Source organism: Diachasma alloeum, unplaced genomic scaffold, assembly GCF_001412515.2.
Source record: "Diachasma alloeum isolate Michigan unplaced genomic scaffold, Dall2.0 Dall_scaffold_00185, whole genome shotgun sequence".
NCBI classification, from domain to species: Eukaryota; Metazoa; Arthropoda; class Insecta; order Hymenoptera; family Braconidae; genus Diachasma; species Diachasma alloeum.
The window spans coordinates 1504092-1529249 of record NW_021680351.1 but is presented as its reverse complement, the minus strand read 5'-3'; the positions used below and the strand labels follow the sequence as shown (position 1 = coordinate 1529249).

Genomic DNA, 25158 nt, shown 5'->3' with positions numbered 1-25158 from the left:
GGATTTTCCAGAAAATTTGAGGGAATGCAAGGAGTTTCTAGAAAATTCGAGGAAATTCAGGGAGTTTATAAAAAATTCGAGGGAATTCAAGGATTTTCCAGAAAATTTGAGGGAATGCAAGGAGTTTCTAGAAAATTCAAGGAATTTCAGGGAGTTTATAGAAAATTCGGAAAAATTCAAGGAGTTTGTCGAAATTTCGAGGAACCTCAGAGAGTTTCCAGATAATTCGAGGGAATTCAAGGAGTTTCTAGAAATTTCGAGGAACTTCAGGGAGTTTATAGAAAATTCGGAAAAATTCAAGGAGTTTGTAGAAATTTCGAGGAAACTCAGGCAGTTTCCAGATAATTCGAGGGAATGCAAGGAGTTTATAGAAAATTCGAGGAATTTCAGGGAGTTTATAAAAAATTCGGAAAAATTCAAGGAGTTTGTAGAAATTTCGAGGAAACTCTGGGAGTTTCCAAATAATTCGAGGGAATTCAAGGAGTTTCTAGAAGTTTCGAGGAAATGAGTTGAACTAAATGTTGTATTACCGAGATAATCAACGATTTACCAAAATGAATGAAATTGAATTGCTGAAAATACCTATTTTTTGATTATAATTGGGAATTAGACTAAGAATTGACTTTTCCAAGATTCAACCTCATTTTACTCCACCCCATCCTCAACATTAATTGACCCTTCATTTTACCATGAACTCATCACTGCAGTCGTCAATTAAATAACTCAATGTGCTAACATCAAAGTAGTTTCCCTCAATCCCCTCGTCCATCTCAATCGATTGATGACATTTCGATGATGTTAACTGGATGTTTTTCATGTTTGACGAGTGTAAAGCCCCTCCTGCAGATTAATCAATGAATTTATGAGTGAAAGATCATTGAACGCGAGCCAAGACTGGGTGATGCACTGTTTTATATCACGAAGACGAATCGACAAATGTTTTTTCTCATTGAGCTGGCACAGGACTGATTTCCTTCATGTGGATTGTGATAAATATTAGTGATTAATGTAATAAAGGGATTTAAATACCAGATAATAATCTCATTTTTAAAAAACCAAAACCCTTCTGAAGACATTTTTCATCAAATAATGAACACGAACTCGTTTTTTCCAGTTTCTCTCTATTAAAAAAAATACAAATCTCGTAAAAAATATTTTTTACAGTCTTTTGTGCGTTAAATTGATATCATACCGGACTTAACAGGCGGATGATCCTGGAGATCCCCTGGAATGACAATGATAAAACGTGAATCTTCAATTAATTTATGAATTCAGAGACTTACCATTTCCCCCTCTGCAATATAAACATTTATTGAATCATTTATTAACTTAATTTAATCATTCATTTGTGATTCACGATAATTAATAGACCATCGAAGTGATTGGCAAATGAACAGTCCAATCCAGTGACTTTAAAGCCCAATTAAAGGGATGAAATAATGAATTAATGACGACTCGTGTTTAAAATTGAGGAAAGACACTCGAAGAAATGGACCCACTGAGTAGTCGAGTGACAAAACGACATGTACGAGAGATCGTAATTAGTCGGGAGTCGTCGAGCCCACCTGTCGGTCGAAGGCGGTATTTTTTTTATTAACTGATAATAATTTGTCAACGATAACTACTGAAACAATGAGAAAAACACACTTACCATAGCTAATGGAGACGATTATCTCAATTCGAAAATCATCGAGTTCAACGACCAGATTTTTTCGGATTCGAGGATTGAGTCTTCGTGGAAGTGATCATCGATTCTATAGCTTTGTTGATTGATCCGAAAAATTGAGATGATCTAGTGGTGAACAACCAGTCAATTTCGATATTTCTATGAATGTTGATTGATCCTGAGTGGCTCCAGGACAAAATTTCAAGAGAAAAACTTTTGAAATTCTCCAGGAGAACATTTCAAATGTCTTTCAATTTCCAGCGAAAAATTTCCTTTGAAATTTTCTCGTCCCACTCCCTATCGGGACGATTAAATCCTGAGGAAAATGAGTTGCTTTCGGTTTTTTCAGAAAATTTAGTAATTCTGCCACTGAACTGATTAATTTACAACTGTGTCACTTCCAAAAAAAAAAATTCACATGATAATTACCAAGTCTCAAGCATTTGAAAAGTGCCCTGGGATGAACAATTATTCCATTAACAGTGCTCGATAAATTTGTGCGAATGATTCAACGAGATTGCTATTTGTTTGTCAAAAGTCTATTCAATCCTCAAATGCAAGAAATGAAACTTTAAGTAGAATAACAATGAGGATGTGATAGCAACCCTGTGACTTCGAACGAAATATTTAATGCTGAAATGCCACGGTCTCCCCGCGAATGATCAGCCTCTTGAGCCAAACGTTTCGTCAATCGAGAGAAACATGAACAAAGTATTATCAAAATTTTCATCATCAGATCAGATATTTTGATCAGTTAATCTATCGTCACCAGAGGATGGGAAATTACTCCCAGAATGCTGATTCTCAAAGTGATGAGACCCACAATTCATTGAATCATCTTATTATTCATGTTTGGAAATTTTTAATGCTCAAATGAAACAATTTCTACCTTGGTAATCATCAGAAAAGTATTTCGTTGATTCAAACGACATTCACTTATTGGAATTATCTTCTCCCTCAGCCCGATCCAATACAAATAACATTCTGCCGAAGAGAGAATTAATAAAAACACAAAATAACGACCCATGCACAAAAATATTCATCTTAGTCAAATTGAGTCTCAATTTTATTCACTGTATGAAATTCATCGGTTATTACAAGAGATTATTTTTCAATACAAGACTGCGTTGATTACGCTATTGATGGACAAATTAATTAATTTGATTAACACTGCAGGTGGAGAAAAAAAACATGGAAATCCATCAGAGAAAGCCCAGACTTGAGTGGAGCCAAACCAGACCATTTCCTCTTCAATTTGTCTTCTTAAATCTTCGTCGCCCATCGATCAAAACCCTCGAGTGAAATAAAGTGCCTAAGTACGGGAATATAAATCGACAATAAAACATTTTAATTGAATATAGTAATCTCCGACCTAGAGCAGACAATCATAATAGACACGAATTTTCATCAGCATTACTGAATGAGAAGAATTACCATCAAATCTAATCTACGATTTGGTTTTCTTGTTGAATCAATTGCTCTTGACAATTTTCAATAAAACGTTGTCCATGTGATACTCAGTACTGAGCAACACCTGTCAGAATGTTCACAGAAATAAACAATTGTCGAGCCAGTAGTCAAAGGGAAAATGCATTAGTCAATTCAAAGATTAGTATTCACCAAAAACTAAAAACTAAAAAACCAAAATAATTCAATTATTCAGATTTTAGAATTAGTTTTTGGTGAATATCTCTAGACCTGAAGGAGATATCAAAATTTTTGGTGAGAACTTTCTTGTCGAGAAAAACACGAGCTAGAAAAATGCTCTCCACAAAAATTTCGCCATCTCCATCAGTTCTCGAGATACTCCCAAAAAACTGATCCAGTGAAATTGACTACATTCGTTAAACTTCACTACTGCACTCATAAATCATTCCATTCATCTGCAAAATGTCTGTTACACCTTAAAATTATAGATACCTCTAGATACAAATGTCCTACATCTTTTACAATTTGAGTAAAAACGAAATTACGAAGCCCTAAATGTCCTATCGGAACAGCAACCGTCGAATATTCACTCTGGAACACGAAATTAATGAATGAAAAATAGATGTAGACGCTTGGAGACATTATTATGTGAGTTATCTTGTCCTCTTCCACCAGAAAAATCGACCTCAAATTGTCTTGAATCGAAGAATTCATCGGATCAATGAATTATCGTCTCCTGTATCCAAAAAATGTTGTGAATTAATCTCGAGGCCAGGAATAATGTTTTAGTTTCGTCTTGGAACGTCAGAAAACCCCAAACGTCGTCGAGGAGAAAGAGAACAGCATCTTCTTGGAATTCCATCGAGAGCTCTGAATCCATCGGACAAGCCCCAGGGGATCAATGAATTTATGCGTCATAAAAATCTGGAATTGCTTTTTTTTTCGAGAGACTGTTTTCATTACCTTGATTTGGGAGGTTTAGTATAGGCGAACCTCAATCGTTCTGCCGTCGATGCGGGACCGGTTCATCATTGCTGGAGATCATTAATTAAGGAAAAAATAATCTACTAGTGGAGATTAAAATGTTGAATGATGGGCTGGAGCTGCGGAGTGGATTTTACGGCTTTTTTCATGGTCAATTATCTCGATACAGAGCAGATTTAGGAGAAAATGTAAAAAGACATTTTTTGTAGGGAATTTAATCCTCCGCAAAAAATTTCTTTTGACTTTTTTCCTGAAATCCACTCCTTAACGAGATAATCCAACATTTAATTTTAAAAGAACTGAAAAAAAATGTTTGACATATTTTTTTATATCAAAGGATACACACTGCTCTCTCAGCATCCCACTCTGACGCGAATCTGATCATTCCCAAGTCATTTCCCCTCATCTCAGCGAACTTAACTTCCCCAATGTCCTGGAATTTGTCTCTGAGCATTTGCCACGTCGTGTTTGGTGGAAGCTGCAACATAAATCATCAAATTGAATAAACATTCACTAAATTAACAGCATGACAATATTATCCGTCACCTCGAGCAATTAAAAATAATGAAAAAATCAAAATTAATCGGAAATTCAATTCAATTAAATAATAAAAAAAAATAAACTAAATGCAATAGAATGAGAAAATAAAAAACAAGTGGAATTGAGTGGAATTAATTTGAATAAAATCAGATAAAATGATGAGGAATGGAATGAAATGAAATAAAATTTCATAAAATAGAAGGCACTTACATTTCCAATGAGAATAGTATCAGACATTGGTCTTGATCCATTGGTATTCTGTCTCTGTCCACTTCCAGCACTGCTCTGATTCCCAGCAAAGACACCACTGTTCCCTGAAATTCTGTCAGCCTCACTGCGAGCAAAAGCATCGAAATCATTTCTGCTGCCATAATTCGAGCTTCCGAAGGCATTGGTGCCACCGAAAGACACGTCAGAGTCGAGTTTTCCCAGGGCTCGTGGGGCAAACGAGTTCGCGGCCTGGCTACTCGCCAGGGAGGCCTGGAGGCTCGACAGCCCAGTGACACTGTTGCTGAAACTGTTCAGATTCGACGCCAACTCTGATGTCAGCGATGGATTCAGCAGGGAATTCGTTGTTAAATTGGCACCCAGACCACCAGCGAGACTTGCCTGGAGGGCTGCAGCATTGGTATTCGAGAGGGCTGAAGCTGTCAAGAACATCAGAAAATTAGTTAGGATTTTCAGGGACTGAAAAAATTCCAGGGGATTTTTTGTGGTGGAGAATATTCTAACCGCGATATTATTATTTATTGAATTTAAAAATAACCGTTGTCAATTAAAGTTAATAATATTAGGGGAGGTTGGGGTAAAACGGACACTTGACTTTTTTTTAATGTTAATGAGGGGTTGAAATGTTGATGAAATTTAATAAATTTTCTTCAATGCAAAGAACAATTCTTTCCCTTTGTGACGAGCCTAAACTGAGCTGAATTGATAAATTTATTCCTGAGTTATAAATGATTTTAAAAAAGTCTTAAGTGCCCATCTTACCCCACCCTCCCCTAACTCAAACTCAATTAATTTCTTAATAATTTATGATGAGTCTCTAAGGTAAATGTGTCGTTTTGACAGCAAGAATTTATTAACAAGAATTTATTAAGCGCGAAATACGATTTGAGTTATTATTTTAGTTAATATGGAAAGTTCTCGAGGCCAATGAGCAGTGATTTATTGAAAAATAAGAGATAAAAATCCCATTCACATCAATTGGTGCTACGACAGAGTGAATTCTTAATTCGCAAGTTAAGAAACTTGCAATCAACAATGTTGACAACTCCGTCATAATAGTAAAATGGAGTTAAACATCCCTTGATTGAGCTTTCGCATAGTTTATAAATATATATACTCTGGGTAAAGGCGCGCGTAGGGCGCCCCATACGCTAGTATCCTAAAAAAAGCATATCAACGAACCCAACTCACCCAGCTGCGCAGGCACGACATTATTGAGTCCAGCACTGAAGGCACTGGTAGCCAGTACCGGGGCAGAGATTGGGTTGACAACTGGTGAGGCATTGGTCTGGACATTGGGAATGTTCCTGGCGACGTCAGTGAGCCTGTTCCCCCCAGCCCCCAGTCCCATTCCAATTCCCTTCAAGCCCTCTGGTAATTTCGGTGGCAAATCGGGATCGTTAGCACGATCCATGCGCACAGTCATTCTCCTGTCGAACAGCTGCTGATTGTGCAGCATTGAGATGGCCTGGACAGACTCCACCGGATGATCGTACTCGACAACCCCAAAGCCCCTGGATTTTCCGTCCTTGTCCTTGCCCAGCTCCACGTTGATGACCTTTCCAGCCAATTTGAACACCTCCAGCAGCTTCTTCTCGTCGACTTTGTAATCCAGATTGGCGACGAAGACGCGGGTCACTAGGGGACCGTTGATGCCCAGGGACTCCAGGAACTGAGTGCTGAGGCCGTAGGTATTCCCGAATTTGGTGTCGTTGCCGCCGATGGAACTTGCACCGCCACCTCCGGTGCTTGAGGAGAGAGTTTGCCTCGAGCTCTGACGCGGGGTGTCCCTGTAACGATCCTCTCGCTGTCTGTCGTGGTCCCTGGAAATTGAATCGTGGGGGTTATTTTTCTGAGGGGATTTTATTGGTATTTTTTATCACTTTTTAAAGAAAATTGAAGAAATTGGTTGAATTTTGTGGTTTATGAACGTGAACAGTGGATTTGGGGCTCATCACTTTGAGAATCTGCATTCTGGTGACTTCGACTGAATGGTATTCGTATTGGATTAAACTGAGGGAGAAGAAAATTCCAACAAGTCGATATTGTTTGACTCAATGAAATACTTGTCTGCATTAAAAATTCCCAAACATGATTAATAATAATTTCCAAATAATCTCTTGTAATTACCGGTGAATTTCATACAGTGAAATAAATTGACTCAATTTTACTGCGATGAATATTTTTGTGTAATGAGTTGTCTTTTGGGGTTTAATTAATTCTCTTTGCACTGCACTTAGAAATTGCTTGAAATTTCAGTCACAGCGTCATCTCAATTTTCGGATGAAATGTGAGGTTGAATTCAATTTCAAATGAAAGCGTTCACTAAATTTCTCATTCATCTTGAAGATTCAGGAAAGTTGGGGTTTTCATGTTAAACAATCATTGATTTTTCAATGGAAGCTTGAATTGCCAAACTCGTGAAAATTCAATATCACATACAATTCAATTTTCAATAGATTGAGAATTCAGAATCGTGGGGGTTATTATTCTGAGGGGATTTTATTGGTATTTTTTATCACTTTTTAAAGAAAATTGAAGAAATTGGTTGAATTTTGTGGTTTATGAACGTGAATAGTGGATTTGGGGCTCATCACTTTGAGAATCTGCATTCTGGTGACTTCGACTGAATGGTATTCGTATTGGATTAAACTGAGGGAGAAGAAAATTCCAACAAGTCGATATTGTTTGACTCAATGAAATACTTGTCTGCATTAAAAATTCCCAAACATGATTAATAATAATTTCCAAATAATCTCTTGTAATTACCGGTGAATTTCATACAGTGAAATAAATTGACTCAATTTTACTGCGATGAATATTTTTGTGTGATGAGTTGTCTTTTGGGGTTTAATTAATTCTCTTTGCACTGCACTTAGAAATTGCTTGAAATTTCAGTCACAGCGTCATCTCAATTTTCGGATGAAATGTGAGGTTGAATTCAATTTCAAATGAAAGCGTTCACTAAATTTCTCATTCATCTTGAAAATTCAGGAAAATTGGGGTTTTCATGTTAAACAATCATTGATTTTTCAATGGAAGTTTGAATTGCCAAACTCGTGAAAATTCAATATCACATACAATTCAATTTTCAATAGATTGAGAATTCAGAGATGTTGTTGCTCGGATTTTCAAAATTTTCAAGGTTTTTCAGTGCCGTGTGGGCCTGAAAATCGAGGATTACTCGACATTCAATAAATTGACGATTCGACAATGAAGAAATTTAGAGATTTTAAGTAGCTTTGTCGTCAAAAATTGCAAGCTTTTTCGTTTGAAATTTCAAGAGCAATTTTCTAAGTGTGAGGGAGAAAAAAATTCCAAGTCAATGTTGCTTGAGAGAATTGAACAGACAAAACAAATACCAATCTCGTTAAACCATTCGTACAAATTCATCGAACTGTAAATGCAGGTTATCCAGCATCAAAAAAACAATCTCATGACCTCTCTGGGCCTGAAAATCGAGGATTACTCGACATTCAAGAAGTTGACGATTCGACAATGAAGAAATTTACAGAGATTTCAAGTAGCTTTGTCGTCAAAAATTGCAAGCTTTTTCGTTTGAAATTTCAAGAGCAATTTTCTAAGTGTGAGGGAGAAAAAAATTCCAAGTCAATGTTGCTTGAGAGAATTGAACAGACAAAACAAATACCAATCTCGTTAAACCATTCGTACAAATTCATCGAACTGTAAATGCAGGTTGTCCAGCATCAAAAAAACAATCTCATGACCTCCCTCTAACCAAAAATTCCCCCTAAATCTCACCTAGACGACTGGAGACGTCCGTACTTGTCCCTCTCAGCGTCGTAGTCCTCCTTGACGACTAGCTTACGCCCTTTGATGTCGAATCTGTGCATCTTGTCCACCGCTACTTTGACGGAGTCAGAGTCCTCGAACTCGACGATTCCACAGCCCCTCGGCTTGTCACCCTCGTCCGTGAACAGCTCAACGTGGGCGACTTTCCCCACCTCCGTTCTGAAGAGGTCCTTCAGATCTTGCCACCTAAAGTCGTAGGGAATGTTCGACACGTAGATCCTGCGCTCGGCGATGCGACGGCCTCGGTCGTTCCTCTCACGACTGCGGTCCCGAGAGGCTGAGTTTATGCGCGACTGACGATCCGTTCGACGAGAACGATCGCGCTCGCGACTTCGCTCGCGGTCGTCGCTTTGAAGAGAACTAGAAGGATTTAATTAAATTAATGAGGAGATCATGATGGAGCTTCTTAAATCTCCAATATCTCACGAACAAATGATGCGATTTGCATGAGTCAGGGCTCATTTTGAAGCCCGAAAAAAAACCTTCAAAATCAAGGAAAAATGGGAAATTTTGACTCTAGTGATCCTGAGATATCGACGATTGAACATGATCAAGCGAATTAATGATGGCGAAAAATGAAACGAAGGGGTCGCTTTTGTTCGTTAATATCTCTTGAACCAACGATGCGATTCCAATGAGTTCGAGCCCATTTTGAAGCCTGAAAAAAAAACTTCAAAATGAAAGGAAAATCATTGGATTTCACTCTGCCGATCTCCAGATGTAACGCAGAAAAATCTACTCGCTGTTCACGGTTTCCCACTACTCCTCTGGTTTCGCTAATAAGTCATCTTTTAAATAATTATTTCTTTTTCTTGGATTTGTGACTCTAAAGAGTGTCGGATGCTTAAAGAATGCATTAGCGATGCTTCATCCAAATAATATCAATATGAATATCTGCCTGAATTGGCAATCGAAATGAATGAAATGAGAGCGAATCTATCGGCGTTCGGAGCCCTAGGGACGCTTACGAAAAATCCAGGGGTTTGCGTGCGACTGATGCAGTTCTTCACTTACTCTTCGGTCTTGTTCATCCTCAGGTACGTTCACAAACGTATGCTCTGGTCAGTTTTCGATTGTTCGATGTACTTGATGTACGAATAAATGTGGAAACACTCGAGGGGAAAGCCGATGCTGCAGACACGACCGACACTTTTTACGCGACACTGAAGGCGTCCTGACACAAAATGGCGGGGCTTTCGGGCGGAAGCAGCAATCAGTGAGCGGCGCCGGAACCGCTCGAGTCAAAGGGGATCCGCGGGGGCCGGGATTCGGCGCAATAATGATCGAATTCAGTAGTGAAGTAAACGGAGACAAGTCGACTCATCTCCCAGTTGAGTTTTTGAGGAATATTTCCGAATCTAAGGGAGACAGCGAAATTTTTGTGATGACGTTTTTTGTAGAGCGAATTGGGAGCTACAAAAAAGGTTATGACAAAAATCTTGCTATCTCCCTTAGATTCCGAGATATTCATTGAAAACTGGTCAATACTCAGAATTTACTTGGGGGAGTGTGGTAAAATGGACACTTTTGACTTTTCTAAAAATATTCATAACTCAGAAATAGATTTATCAGTTGAGCTCAGTCTAAGCTCATCACAAAGAGGAATCATTGTTTTTCAATTGAAAAATAAAATTCAGTAGCGAAGTGGTAAAGCGGTTTAAGTCGACTCATCTCTTAGTTGAGTTTTTGAAGAATATCTCCGAATCTAAAGGAGATAATGGAATTTTCGTGATGACCTTTTTTCTAGAGAAAATTGAGTGCTACAAAAAAGGTCTTGATAAAAATTTAGCTATCTCCCTTAAGTTCCGAGATATTCACTAAAAACTGGCCAACAGTCAGAATCGACTTCAACCGCTTTACCACTTCGCTACTGAATTATTCCATTTCATGAACAATTCAACACGTCATGAAAATTTCTAAGAAAGTCAAGTGTCCAGTCTACCCTACCCTCCCCTATCTGCTTTTACCACTTCGCTACTGAATTGTGATTTGGGAGAGACGAGAAATCGACGTTCAGCAGAGAAATGGTATTTTTCGTTGTCCCGGGGTATTTATAGTCTGGTAAAATGTTCGGTTGATGCGGAGGGAAGGTCAAAGGGCTGCGCTTTTGGGTCGATACGACGAGATTGCTATTTGCTTGGCGTTGTGGCTGCTCAATCCTCAAATACGAGAAATAGATTTTTCATTGCACTGAGAGAAACACGACAAAGTTCTCGCACAAGTCTTCCTTGTGCCAAGAAAATAGTTTTTCGAAAATTCTCAAAAAAGGATTTTCTTGTGCCAAACATGCCAATTTCGAACTTTTATACTAAATAATTTACGTTTCTGAGTGTCAAACGCGGGACTATTATTTCAAGAAATTGACGAAGGCGTTTGATAGATCAGTTTCTTCCAGTCACCAAAGTTAGAATTCATGAGAAAAATGATCAAAGTACACTGAGAGAAGAACGACAAAGTTCTCGCACAAGTCTTCCTTGTGCCAAGAAAATAGTTTTTAGAAAATTCTCAAAAAAGGATTTTCTTGTGCCAAACATGCCAATTTCGAACTTTTATACTAAATAATTTACGTTTCTGAGTGCCAAACGCGGGATTATTATTTCAAAAAATTGACGAAGGCGTTTGATAGATCAGTTTCTTCCAGTCACCAAAGTTAGAATTCATGAGAAAAATTATCAAAGTACACTGAGAGAAGAACGACAAAGTTCTCAAACAAGTCTTCCTTGTGCCAAGAAAATAGTTTTTCGAAAATTCTTAAAAAAGGATTTTCTTGTGCCAAACATGCCAATTTCGAACTTTTATACTAAATAATTTACGTTTCTGAGTGTCAAACGCGGGACTATTATTTCAAGAAATTGACGAAGACGTTTGATAGATCAATTTCTTCCAGTCACCAAAGTTAGAATTCATGAGAAAAATTATCAAAGTACACTGAGAGAAGAACGACAAAGTTCTCGCACAAGTCTTCCTTGTGCCAAGAAAATAGTTTTTAGAAAATTCTCAAAAAAGGATTTTCTTGTGCCAAACATGCCAATTTCAAACTTTTATACTAAATAAATGATAGCAATCTTGTAGCTTAGGGATAAAACATTTGCTGATAAATTTTCCTCCGTATGCGATATTTTCATCCTGAAAAGGCACCGTCTGGTGTGAATGATCCGCCTCCTGAGCCAACTGTTTCGTTGCTGTCGAAAGAGAATTAATTGAAACACAAAATAACGACAACTGCACAAAAATAATCATCTCCCTCAAATTGAGTCTCAATTCCCAGAGAGATTACTGGAAAATAATGGGTTCAGTAACGTCCCAAGGGGAATAATAATCACTCTCCCCAGTTTTCCTTCACATGTGAATATTTTATTCAGTTACATCAATCCTCAAAGCGTGGAATTTAATTTCTACCTTACTTATTGTAGTCCCTTCGAGTCCTCCAATTCTCTACAGATCAAGCACTAGTCAATTCAATTCAATTCAATCAATTATACAATCTAAAATTTGCCTCCGGATATCCAGAGAGCTTCGTCGCCCATCATAACTGATTATGCGCACATTTACTGTTCCAATAGTCCCCCTCGAATCTCGGAAAAAGTCATTCGTATGAAAATTCAATGTCTCTCCAAATTTCTCGCCTTCGCAGATTATTAAAAAAATTGAGAATAGAAATAAATCGAGTGGAGCTAATCTCGAACTGAATTCCTCGGTGAAATTGTGAAAAGTATCTTTCGGATTCCGAAAGCAGAACAGAATCCAGTGATCAAGTGATCCAACAGAATTCCTCAATTCTCCTTCCCATCGATTTATCCTTCTGCATCACTCCCCCTCAGAACTATTAGTGTTTGCATTACATCTTTACCATCCAATCCACAAAACAATTCTTTCACTCCAAACGAGTACCGTAGCCTTCCTAGTGATTTGACATTGAATGCTTCCACATTTGTGTACAAAATTAAGAAAAAATCCGAATTAATTCGCTGGATAATTAATCATCAAGTGGAATGAAGAAATTTTTCATCAATTTAACAAATCAAGGGGAACTTCATTCAGTTTAAAATTTATTAATGAAGTGACGAGATAAAAATCAATTTTTTTACATCAGTTTTTCATTGACATCTCGAAATCCCAAGGAGATAGCGACATTTTCGTAGAGACATTTTTTGTAGCTCTTGAAAGCCCCTACAAAAAAGGCCTTTATGAAAATATCGCCATCTCGCTCAGATTTCGAGATATTCACGGAAACGTTATCATCAACTTCTGTAAAACCCCAGGAGAAATCCTATTCAGCGCAATTCACGAAACTTTTTTCATTTTAATTGAGGATCATATGGTCTTGAGGGTCAAACTCAACTCCACCCCCCTCAGGGCTCATTGACCCTCAACAAAAAAAAGTTCCCTCAATCGTCGTTTCTCCCAGTGTTTTATTTTCGTTTAAAAAATCATAGTTTTCATTTCACTCCACAAAAAAACTTACAAAACTCCATCTCCCACAGAATCAAAGATATTCACCAAAAACCCAATTTATCCCTCATTTTCTGGCTCTTATTAATTCACTGAATTAAAAAAAAAATCTGATTTTTTCGTAATTAATGTTTTATGATTAATTCATTCGATAAACCTCCAATAAATTAATCACAAAATTCTTTCCAGCATCATTCACCCCCCTCCCCTGATAATCCCCCCAAAAAAAATTTCTTCATCCCCTCAACTCCAGGAAAAAGCAGAATGCAAGCCCCTGATTTATTTTTCGGGCTTTTCCACCTTGATCTTCACATCTAACTTCTGATTTTCCTCGTCAGTCGTCATCTGCTCATTCTCCTTGTTCTGTTTGGTGTCAGTATTCCTGAAACGATCGTAACGCGAGTCCTCGTCGTCACTGGATTTTCCCGGCTCTGCCTCCCTGAGGATGTCCCCCAGGTCCTTGTCAACATCGTCCCACAGTTTGTCACCATCGCCATCGTCTTCCTCGTCCTCATTGGGTTGAGTTTCTTGAGTGGACTCTGGTTCAGTCGTTGATTGATTTTGTTCAGGTGCTTGAGGTGTCTCGTTTGATGATTCGGCTGGGGCTGGGGTTGTAGTGTCTTTGGCTGGTGCCTGTTGGGGAGTTGGGGCCTCTTTCGACGGGACTGGGGGCGCTGGGGCCTCCGGGGTCTTGGTGTTCGCTGTCGATGATGTCTGCAGGTGAATGCGCTCGGCCTGGCGACGCAGGGCTTTGTCGTCGTTGTCACGAACGTATCTGGGGAGAATTTTTGGTGATTATACAGGAGGAATTCTTCAGGTGTCTCATCAGGAGGAATTGTTGATGAAACGTCGAATGATTTTTGGAGGGAATTTTATCTTTGAGGCCTCATTAAATCATCTTTCCGTGTTATCTCGTTTGTTTTTCGTCAATTTTTTTATCTGGAAAATTCCATTGTTTTGCAGAGAACTGCATGTTTGCAAAAAAAAAAAAAATCCACATGTATGCTTGAAAAAAAATCAAAAGAATGCAAAATCTTGAAAGAGCGTTTTTAATTTTTATCGAGGAATACTGCAAATAATGAGAAAATTAGAAATTAATAATTTACCGTGGCAAATGGTGCCGTTGATAAATTGAAAAAATCAATGATTAAGAAATTTCATAATAATTAAATGTAAAAAACTTTTTATGAGAAATTTTTTCGGCTGTAAAAATTGTCTTGAGACTTTTACTCTCCTGAAATTAGTGGAAATCCCTCATTTTTTGGAGTTGCTGAAGGGAAATGGTGAGCAAAAATGTTGTTTACCGTTTAAGATGACTCCTCGTTGAGCAATGTAGGGCAACAGCCCTCTCCGAATTTTCATTTCGAGGTAAATATACCTTGCAAAGCTCACAGAACTGAACTTCAACGCGTTTAATGTACTCAGCCCCAACTTTGATCATTTGCTTTGTCTTCGCTTTTTTAGGCTCGTTTTCCTGGCTCGTTGTCTCGTCAGCCTTGTCTTTCTTCTTCTTCTCACCTGACTCCTCTCCGTCTTCAGCTGAAATTTCAACATTCTCATTTTTTTTCATCGTTCAACTACAATTCAGCCATAAATCAGTAAAACAAAATGAATAAATTACATTTTTTTACTCAATCCAACGAATAGTCTTATTTCTAAAAAAATGTCAAAAGCATTTTTGTTGAGAATAAGTTTTCCAGTGAAAAATGTCTTGATATTTTCCCCTCAAACCTCTCTTTATCAATATAATTCAACAAAAAGAGTCGAAAAAATTCACTTCACAACTGAATAATTAATAAAATGATTTATCATACCATCAACATCTCCCACAGAATCCAGCGTCATGAAATTATCAAGATTGACTTCCTTATCGTCCTCTTCAGGTGCACTAGAGTCACCCTCAGCCTCACCATTCTCCTTCTTATCATCAGAGTTCTTTCGCTGTAAAATAATCTCCATTAGATTTTCAATGCATGATAATTTTGAAATTTTCATCGGTCTTTTGATCATTAAATCTTTTAGTTAAACTTGAATGACAAAAATAATGAAAAAAATAAATATCGGCTATTACACTCTGCCCTATTAAACATTTAAAATGTTTCCATTATTTTCTACATCTATCTCAAAACAATACTCCCTCATTTTTCCCACATTTAAAAAATCTTTCCAAATGATTTTGACGAAAAAAAATAGTGTTTCAAAATAAATAACAAATAAATGAATAAAAACGTAATTAATCCATTAAATGATTGAATAATTGAATTAAAAAAATTAGTGTTTCAAAGAAAATAACGAATAAATGAATAAAAACGTAATTAATTCATTAAATGATTGAATAATTGAATTTAAAAAATTAGTGTTTCAAAGTAAATAACAAATAAATGAATAAAAACGTAATTAATTCATTAAATGATTGAATAATGGAATTTAAAAAATTAGTGTTTCAAAGAAAATAACGAATAAATGAAGAAAAACGTAATTAATTCATTAAATGATTGAATAATTGAATTTAAAAAATTAGTGTTTCAAAGAAAATAACGAATAAATGAAGATAAACGTAATTAATCCATTAAATGATTGAATAATTGAATTTAAAAAATTAGTGTTTCAAAGAAAATAACGAATAAATGAAGATAAACGTAATTAATCCATTAAATGATTGAATAATTGAATTTAAAAAATTAGTGTTTCAAAGAAAATACCGAATAAATGAAGAAAAACGTAATTAATTCATTAAATGATTGAATAATGGAATTAAAAAAATGAGTGTTTCAAAGTAAATGACAAATAAATGAACAAAAACGCAATTAACCCATTGAATGATGAAATAATTCAACGAATGAATGAATTTAAATGCATAAAAATCATCGATATGAATTTCCACTCACCAACATCGCCTTGATGTGATCCAACGACGCAACATGAGTCTCATAAAGCATCGGCGATCGAAATTGTATCCGGCAGATGCGACAGAATGGAGTCAAGAATTTTTTCATCTGCCTGTGTGACTCTGAGAGATGATGGACAGCCTTCAGCGATCGATAATTGAGCTTGCAAATTTGACAGAACATTGTGCGTGATGGTAGGGTGCCACGCTCCTCGTCCTTCTCCTCGACACGGCGTTGCTCCTGCCTCTGTACCACACGCATTCTCGCAATGTTCGCCTTGTGGCGTGCGGCAATTCGTCGCATGGCGATATTGTGACGTCCCGAGTACAAGTGGAGTGAGTATTCTTTGAATGTTGCACTTCGATTGGAACAGTGGGGACACTGGAGCTTTGTGAAACGCTTTCCACGGGCTCGGAGGCCATCCGACTCCACTCCTTCGCCCTTCTCTTGGCTGTCGTCCTCCACTTCGTCGTCCTCTTCATTCTGAAGACAGAATTGTGGCTTGAGCATGTGGGAAATTATTGAGATTGGAGAGGAATTAATTTGATGAAAAAAATTACGGAATCAATTTCGAACATTTTAAGTCATCAATTAATTCTTCAATTTTAACTGAATTGATAGAATTGCTGTTTATTTTTATTTTTTAAGATGTGGAATTCTTGTTTTATTGGTAAATGTGAAAACACAAATTGTCTCAGTTCCAACATTTTACTTCAAGAGAATTTCACGAGAACTTGGGAAATTAATGAGATTGGCGAAGAACTAATTTTATGAAAAATATTACGAAATTATTTTCGATGATTTGAAACAATTGGAATCAACTATTCATTAATCAATTAGTAAAATCGTCAATTAAGTTTTTCACTTCAATTATTCGTTTCAATAATATTTGAAGGTTGGATTGAATTGAAAGAATTAATAGAATTGGAGGTAATTAATTAAATTATTAAATTTGGAGTTGAAAAAATTTACTTTTTGAGATTTTTTACGTGTGGAATTTTTTCATCGAGTGTTGTCAGAGGAAAATGTGAAAAAAAATTTTGTGTGAAATTTCCTCGATTTAAAAAACTACTCGATTCTTAAAATTCTTCTCACCTCCATTTTAACCTCCGCCTCCTCCTCCTTCTCGTCGTCCTTCTCCCCCATTTCCTGTCCAGCATTTCCCCTCTTCTCCTTCTTCACCTTTCCCTCCTTCACCTTCTTCTCCTTGGGCTCCTCCTCCTCCTCCTCCTCCTCTTCCTCCTCATCTTCCGGCTCCACCTGCAACCACCATCACTTTCATTGCAGCTAAATCCCCAAGTTCTCAATCCCAATCAATCCCCTCAGGATTAAGGATGTTTAGCCATGATTAGTAAATTGTCGGTAAATGTGATATTTTTCATGGACAGCAGCACATATAACACTATAATAACTTTTCTAACGTTAAAAAAATCAATCGCAATAGTCTCGGGAGAAATGAATAAACAAAATTTGTCCTCATACACGGGCTCTTATAAAATTTATGTTCAAATTGACAATTCACCTGCTAGAAGACTCTAAAAATAGAAATAAAAATCAAAGATAATGTGTAAAAAAATTAATCGCAATAGTCTCGGGAGAAATGAATAAACAACATTTTTCCTCATGCACGGGCTCTTATAAAATTTATGTTTAAATTGACAATTCACCTACTAGAAGACTCTAAAAATAGAAAAAAATCAAATAGGAAAAAATCAAAGATAATGTGTAAAAAAATGAATCGCAATAGTCTCGGGAGAAATGAATAAACAAAATTTTTCCTCATACACGGGCTCTTATAAAATTTATGTTTAAATTGACAATTCACCTGCTAGAAGACTCTAAAAATAGAAATAAAAATCAAAGTTAATGGGTAAAAAAATTAATCGCAATAGTCTCGGGAGAAATGAATAAACAAAATTTTTCCTCATACACGGGCTCTTATAAAATTTATGTTTAAATTGACAATTCACCTGCTAGAAGACTCTAAAAATAGAAATAAAAATCAAAGTTAATGTGTAAAAAAATTAATCGCAATAGTCTCGGGAGAAATGAATAAACAAAATTTTTCCTCATACACGGGCTCTTATAAAATTTATGTTTAAATTGACAATTCACCTGCTAGAAGACTCTAAAAATAGAAATAAAAATCAAAGTTAATGTGTAAAAAAATTAATCGCAATAGTCTCGGGAGAAATGAATAAACAAAATTTTTCCTCATACACGGGCTCTTATAAAATTTATGTTTAAATTGACAATTCACCTGCTAGAAGACTCTAAAAATAGAAATAAAAATCAAAGTTAATGTGTAAAAAAATTAATCGCAATAGTCTCGGGAGAAATGAATAAACAAAATTTTTCCTCATACACGGGCTCTTATAAAATTTATGTTTAAATTGACAATTCACCTGCTAGAAGACTCTAAAAATAGAAATAAAAATCAAAGTTAATGTGTAAAAAAATTAATCGCAATAGTCTCGGGAGAAATGAATAAACAAAATTTTTCCTCATACACGGGCTCTTATAAAATTTATGTTCAAATTGACAATTCACCTGCTAGAAGACTCTAAAAATAGAAATAAAAATCAAAGTTAATGTGTAAAAAAATTAATCGCAATAGTCTCGGGAGAAATGAATAAACAAAATTTTTCCTCATACACGGGCTCTTATAAAATTTATGTTCAAATTGACAATTCACCTGCTAGAAGACTCTAAAAATAGAAATAAAAATCAAAGTTAATGTGTAAAAAAATTAATCGCAATAGTCTCGGGAGAAATGAATAAACAAAATTTTTCCTCATACACGGGCTCTTATAAAATTTATGTTTAAATTGACAATTCACCTACTAGAAGACTCTAAAAATAGAAATAAAAATCAAAGTTAATGTGTAAAATCATGCTGAATCCAACGAATGAATTTGGTGCATTTTCTCTATTTCATTTCAAAATAATGAACATGGCCCAGTGAATTGAAATTGATATCAAAGTAAAGGGAATACCTTCATCTCTCAGTTTGAAAAAAATCAATTTTTTCTCCAGTACTCCCTATTTTGGATAAACATCCTCAAGTTTCCACAACAGTGAAAAAAAAAAATCACGCAATAAAAACTCACCTTCTCCTCCTCATCCCAGACCTCCTCCTCCGCATTTTTCTCCTCATCATCCTCATCCGAAAATTCCGCATTAATAGCCTTCGCCAACTCCCTATCCTTGTCCTTCATGGTACCCCCTCCCTCCTTTTTACTCCCGGATATCCTAGACGCACCGCTGCTGAATGTCACAGCAATTTATATTGCATTCAATAAATAATACCCCCTCCACACCTCCTCTCCCTCATAAATCCCAAAATCATCATCTAAACTCGTACAAATCAATGCAATTCCTGCAATATCAACATCTCGCACGTTTTTTTTTCATCTCACACGTGCATCTCAACATAAGCCTAGACAACAAGCAAAGTAGAAAAGTCCTCCTCATAATCATTATTCTCTAAACCCTCTTGCCTCTCGGCATTCCTCCAATTAACATCTCAGGCAGTAGATAACTCATCAATTGTTCGATACATTTTATTCTCTATTAAGCACTCATCGAAAACTTATTCTTTATGACATGTTCATTTTTTTTTTATTTTTTTATTTTTTTTATTTTTTTTTTGTTTTTGGAAATGATATTAAATTACCTCCTTCGCATTTTGGTGGTCATGCGAACTCGCTGAATGTAGTCACGTGAGCGTGATGTCAACAGCTTCCTCCGATAGTCGATGGCAGTCAAATTACGTTTACGTGCCAATAAATCAGTACGTGAACGAAAATTATTACCTCTAGCACGTGTTGATGCACGACCACGATAATTAGTGGCTTGTTGGGATACTCTACCACGATTTGAATTCATGTAACGTTGATTGGGTGGTGCCATTTCACTGATACGAGGTGGTGGCGGTGCTGGATAACTCCTTGATGCTGATGTATGACGTTCGTCATTACGATGATAACGATCGCTCTGCCTTTTATCTTCGTAAACAGCTGATGATGATGGACGTTTTGTGTCGTAGGAAGAGCCTGAACCACCGTATGTCGAGGGATATCTCTGGGAGCTGCTACTACCTTCACCCTGCCAAATTAAATTCAATTTTCTCGAGCCCACTTGCAAATTTTGACATTTTTTCTGTTATTTATCTAGGGCTTATTAGGTATTACGACTGCTATAGTATAGTTTTCTATGGTACTCCATAGTTTTTTAATTATTTTTACTGATTTTGGTACTAATGCTGGTTTTTCAGACTCTTTTCTAGGTTTTTTGGTAATAAATGTCGATGAAGAGGAATTTTTTTCGTTCTTTCTTCGAACAAAAATTCCAAATCCTTGGAGTCTGTCAACATCTCGTTATTTATCTAGACTTCATTCCTCTCTGGAAATTACTGTGTTTTTAGTCTCGGTATTTTTCGGTTGTTTAGCGTTCCCCCTTTTTTCGATCTTTTGAAAGTCTCATGCAAATGTTTTTTATGAGGAAAAATAAAGAGAAAACGTCGATTTTAATCACCGGATGTCGAGGGATATCTCTGCGAACTGCTACTACCTTCGCCCTGCCAAATTAAATTCAATTTCTCGAGCCCACTTGCAAATTTTGACATTTTTTCCGTTATTTATCTAGGGCTTGTTAGGTATTACGACTGCTATAGTATAATTTTCTATGGTACTTCAGAGTTTTGGAATTATTTTTACTGGTTTTGGTACTAATGCTGGTTTTTCAGACTCTTTTCTAGGTTTTTTGGTAATAAATGTCGATGAAGAGGAATTTTTTTCGTTCTTTCTTCGAACAAAAATTCCAAATCCTTGGAGTCTGTCAACATCTCGTTATTTATTTAGACTTCATTCCTCTCTGGAAATTACTGTGTTTTTAGTCTCGGTATTTTTCGGTTGTTTAGCGTTCCCCCTTTTTTCGATCTTTTGAAAGTCTCATGCAAATGTTTTTTATGAGGAAAAATAAAGAGAAAACGTCGATTTTAATCACCGGATGTCGAGGGATATCTCTGCGAACTGCTACTACCTTCGCCCTGCCAAATTAAATTCAATTTCTCGAGCCCACTTGCAAATTTTTAGATTTTTTCCGTTATTTATCTAGGGCCTGTTAGGTATTACGACTGCTATAGTATAATTTTCTATGGTACTTCAGAGTTTTTGAATTATTTTTACTGGTTTTGGTACTAATGCTCGTTTTTCAGACTCTTTTCTAGGTTTTTTGGTAATAAATGTCGATGAAGAGGAATTTTTTTCGTTCTTTCTTCGAACAAAAATTCCAAATCCTTGGAGTCTGTCAACATCTCGTTATTTATCTAGACTTCATCCTCTAGAAATTGTTTTTATTCTCGCTATTTATGTTCAAATATTTATGAAGAAAAATAAAGAAGAGAACGTCGATTTGTTGCTTTGCATTCGTAGATTTTGGGAAAGATTTTCGCGTATTCTTTTTTTAATTTCCACACTGTGGAAATTAACTTGTACGCGACTAGAGGAGATGCTGAGTCCCTGATCATTATTTATTTTGGGGGAACAAGGCGAGAATCGATCAGTCCTTTGCACTTTAGAAATTCTGTTTGTGTTTTTTAATTTTATTTTTAAAATCATCTCGGTGCTCTTTCGAGGAAAAAAGAATGGGCGCTGCTGGCGGAGCGGTGCTTGAAAGGAAAGTTCAAAGATGAGTTTTTTTTTTGGGCGGGGGGGGCGGTGGGGGCTTCGGTTCAGTCCAGGGCTGTTTTTAATTTTAGTTTAGCTTTCGTAGGTTTTTTGGGGGGGCTCTAGGGGGAGGGCTTACCTGGTAGGAGTCGTTTCTAGCGCGCTTGCGGCTGGTCTCACTGGAGGATCTGTGGTCGTCCCTAGCTGAATATGGTTGATCCTGCGAGTCAATCAAGAATAACTAATAAACACCATCGAAACGAATTTCTCTTTTTTCAAACTTTAATATCTCTGGACGCGACGATGCGAATGGGACGAGTCTAGGCTCATTTTCAAGTCGGAAAAGAGATCTCGAAAAAAGATAAAAATCGGCAAATTTCACTCTGCCAATCTCGAGATACTGACGACTGAAATCAACTAGTTGTTTCTACATCGAATTTTAGACTGCAATCATTTTTTGCTGAATATCTCAAAATCGGGGGGAGATACCGAAATTTTTGTAGATACATTTTTTGTGGCTCTCGAAATTCTCTACAAAAAATGTTCAATCAAAAATTTCGCTAGCTCCATTACTTCCCGAGATATTCATCAAAAACGAAGTTTGGAGGACATCAGGACAAAATGCATCGGCGTCAGTCGTCCATATCTCGACATTGGCTGAGTCGAATTCGCATTTTTTTCTTCATTTTCAAGGTGGCTATTCGATCTTTGAAATGAGTCGCCAGTCGTCCCAATCGGATCACTCATTCAGGAGATATTTGGATTTGATGGGGAGATTATTTACACGTGGACGCTTGTAGTGGTTGGAGTGATCCCCTCGGCCACCTCTGCTCCCGTAACGATCAGATCCACCACTGGAATTATTGTACTTGCTTCGGGAGTCGTAGCCCCCTCCCGAGTACTTATTGAATCGTCCACCTCTTGACGATGAAAACCCACCCCGGCTGCCACTTCCACCACTTCCACTCCACTCTCCACCTCCTCGGCCTCTGTATGAGTTGCCCCCACCCCCACGGGAGTTGAATCCTCTGCCTCGTGAACTCATTTCAAATCTGTGGGAGAGAAAAATCACGCTGATTCTCCTGATAATTAATTAGGGGAGAGTGGGACAAAATGAAACAGTCCAAAAAAAACGACTGTTTGACGCAATTCAACAAAAAAAAATTTTTTTTTTTTTTTTTTTTTTTTTTTCTGTAGTTTGTTGCCTCGCGTGAAAGGTTCCGAGTTCACAACCCGGCTGGGTAGAATGGTGAGATCTAACCATTTAAAAGTCTTGAACATCATCGCAGCATACCCTAACGGGTCGAAGCAATGTAAAATAATGAGGAAAAAAAAAAAAAAAAAAAAAAAAAAAAAAAAAAAAAAAAAAAAAAAAAAAAAAAAAAAAAAGTTAACCGGCGAAGATTTTGCTTGAATTGCGTTAAACAGTCGTTTTGTTGACTGTTTCATTTTTCATCACTCTCCCCTAGAACTAATTAACTAATCAATTATTCGATCAAACGAAGAAATTGGAGAGAATTAAAAACAGACAGTTTTCGATTGGTGATGACTGGGGATGGGCTGAGTGGATTCCCCCGATTTTTTTTTCATTTTGAAGGTCTTTTTATCATCTTCGAAATGAGCACTCACTCGTCCAAATCGTATTGTTCGTTCGAGAGATAGTGAAGGTTTAATAAATGTGAATTTTTTCCACTGTCGAATTCACATAGAGATTAATGTTTGTTTCAATATCTGAAGATCAAGGGAGATACCGAAATTTTCATGGAAAGTTTTTTAATCTGCCAATGGTATTCAGAGAAAATGTCGCAACAAGAGTTGCGTCATGTACATCAGATATTTAGCGGAAACAGGAGCATGAGGGGAATAAACTCAGGGGAGGGCAAGATCCATTAAACCTTCCTGAATCATCAATATCTTTCAATATCTCCTGAGTAAATGGTGCGATTTGGATGACGCACGTCTCATTTTAAAACTCAAAAAAATACCTTCAAAATGAAAAAAAAAGCAAAAATTTTACTCTACTGATTTAGAGATATTTAAAGTTGAAAATTTGCAACAAAATAATTCTAGAGAAGAATAAACCAAAAGAGTCTTTATTCATTCTCCAGTATCTCTTGAACCAATGATGCAATTTGCATGACTCACGTCTCATTTTGAAGCTCAAAAAAATACCTTCAAAATGGCTAAAAAATCGTCCAATTTCACTCTGCCGATCTCGAGCTATTGTCGATCAAAAAATAATTGAGCTCATCTCCCCGAATTAATTCATCAATCACCAAAATTGATGCTAGAATAACTCTCTCCCATCATCACCATAATCATCACGTTGAATTAACTCCTCGCAAGAAGCCATGGGATAACCTTCAATACCGTCCACCCAACGCGAATAAAAATGCGCCCAACGCCCTTCGCAAAATTCCCCCCAGTGCCCCTAAAAATTTTGATTCATCTCTTGAGATGAGAATCCTGACGCACCTCCAGCATCTCCAGGGACTCCTGAACGCCCCGAAAAATCAATAGCATCGCACGCGCCGAAATTAATCAGAGTTCGGGTGAAAGGAGTATTTGTCCCCCAGCAATTGTCGGAATCCAAAGATAAAAGGAAATTTTCACTCACTTGAGGCTGCGATAATCTCCAGCAAAATGCCCACCGTATTGTTGGTGGATCAATGGACGCCGGTTTGCAATACACTTGACGATAAAAAATGCACTTCTGAAGGCTGCGAACTGTTGCCAATGAAGGACAGCCCACGGAAAAGCAAAATGTCGTCAGTCTGAGCTGTGGCGTCTCACCCGGTCCGTTTTGACCGATTCGGAGGAATGTTCCAGTGTGAACCGGATGTTGACACTGCCAGGAATTGTGGGAATGAACCAATTCGAACGATTTTTATTCAAATTGATGGAGAAATAAACCAATCGACTTTAGTTCATTTTCTGTAAGGCCCGCGAGTATTATCTTTCGAACGTGATCTGGGCTGTTTTATTTCATTTTGATAATGTGAAATGTTCTTCAATTGCGTTCTACATAGCCCTGGGGAGCGATTTTGCTCGTTTTATGTCGACACAAAATCATAAACTTCAACCAATCCTATCTGTTCAAGATGAAACTTGCAGAACAAGAAGACTGCAGACTGTGCGGAGGCGATAAAAATGAAAATGGCCCCAGGTTCATCCCCTTCGCCTCATTAGTTATCAAGATATCCCAAGTTTCGCATCGCCGCAGGGAATAATAAAAGACAATGGTAATTAACACGTAATCAACCAGAAGATTTACTGAAACACAGGCGTCTGATTCACAAATATCTCTAATCCATCGTTTAATAATTCAATATCCATTTTTATTATTCAAACTCATCTGTAATATACTCCTGACAACTCTAAGAGTTCAATCTTGAGACATTATCCAAATAATATTCCTAGAAATTCTCTGAAGATTGCACTGAGAGAGAAAATCAGTTCTGCTGAAAATTTTTCATGTCCCCTTCAAGAG

The 25158-nt window shown here is 36.9% G+C and overlaps 2 protein-coding genes across 4 annotated transcripts; both read right to left on the bottom strand.

Moving 5' to 3' along the window:
* Positions 1-2704: 2704 nt before the first annotated feature.
* On the bottom strand, positions 2705-9931 carry LOC107048178 (myelin expression factor 2). Of its 2 annotated transcripts, XM_015271241.1 has the most exons (7): positions 9674-9931; positions 8609-9019; positions 6029-6669; positions 4829-5265; positions 4421-4556; positions 4058-4128; positions 2705-3964 (listed from the first exon to the last, which is right to left on the bottom strand). In XM_015271241.1, the coding sequence occupies exons 1-6, from the start codon at positions 9688-9690 to the stop codon at positions 4073-4075; spliced, it is 1698 nt and encodes a 565-aa protein (XP_015126727.1). In that variant the 5' UTR covers positions 9691-9931; the 3' UTR covers positions 2705-3964; positions 4058-4072. The 2 variants fall into 2 exon arrangements, with proteins under 2 accessions (XP_015126727.1, XP_015126728.1); XM_015271242.1 differs by having other exon boundaries at positions 2705-4128; positions 6038-6669; positions 9674-9927.
* Positions 9932-11991: 2060 nt separating this feature from the next.
* Positions 11992-24457, bottom strand: LOC107048159 (golgin subfamily A member 6-like protein 22). 2 transcript variants are annotated; one of them, XM_015271204.1, is made up of 10 exons: positions 24286-24457; positions 22453-22720; positions 21808-21888; positions 19676-20106; positions 19110-19266; positions 17095-17259; positions 16000-16482; positions 14926-15052; positions 14416-14650; positions 11992-13886 (listed from the first exon to the last, which is right to left on the bottom strand). In XM_015271204.1, the coding sequence occupies exons 2-10, from the start codon at positions 22711-22713 to the stop codon at positions 13391-13393; spliced, it is 2436 nt and encodes an 811-aa protein (XP_015126690.1). In that variant the 5' UTR covers positions 22714-22720; positions 24286-24457; the 3' UTR covers positions 11992-13390. The 2 variants fall into 2 exon arrangements, with proteins under 2 accessions (XP_015126690.1, XP_015126691.1); XM_015271205.1 differs by having other exon boundaries at positions 19110-19263.
* Positions 24458-25158: the final 701 nt, after the last annotated feature.

Excerpts from the sequence above, each read along its gene's own strand:
- LOC107048178 (XM_015271241.1), bottom strand. Across the intron at positions 6,670-8,608 it reads GGACGTCTCCAGTCGTCTAG|GGACCACGACAGACAGCGAG; the intron begins GTGAGATTTAGG and ends TTCAATTTCCAG. Across the intron at positions 4,557-4,828 it reads ATACTATTCTCATTGGAAAT|CTTCCACCAAACACGACGTG; the intron begins GTAAGTGCCTTC and ends TTTATGTTGCAG.
- LOC107048159 (XM_015271204.1), bottom strand. The coding sequence starts at position 22,713 with ATGAGTTCACGAGGCAGAGGATTCAACTCCCGTGGGGGTGGGGGCAAC. Across the intron at positions 19,267-19,675 it reads ACCACCAAAATGCGAAGGAG|CAGCGGTGCGTCTAGGATAT; the intron begins GTAATTTAATAT and ends TGTGACATTCAG. Across the intron at positions 14,651-14,925 it reads TTCTGTGGGAGATGTTGATG|CTGAAGACGGAGAGGAGTCA; the intron begins GTATGATAAATC and ends TTGAAATTTCAG.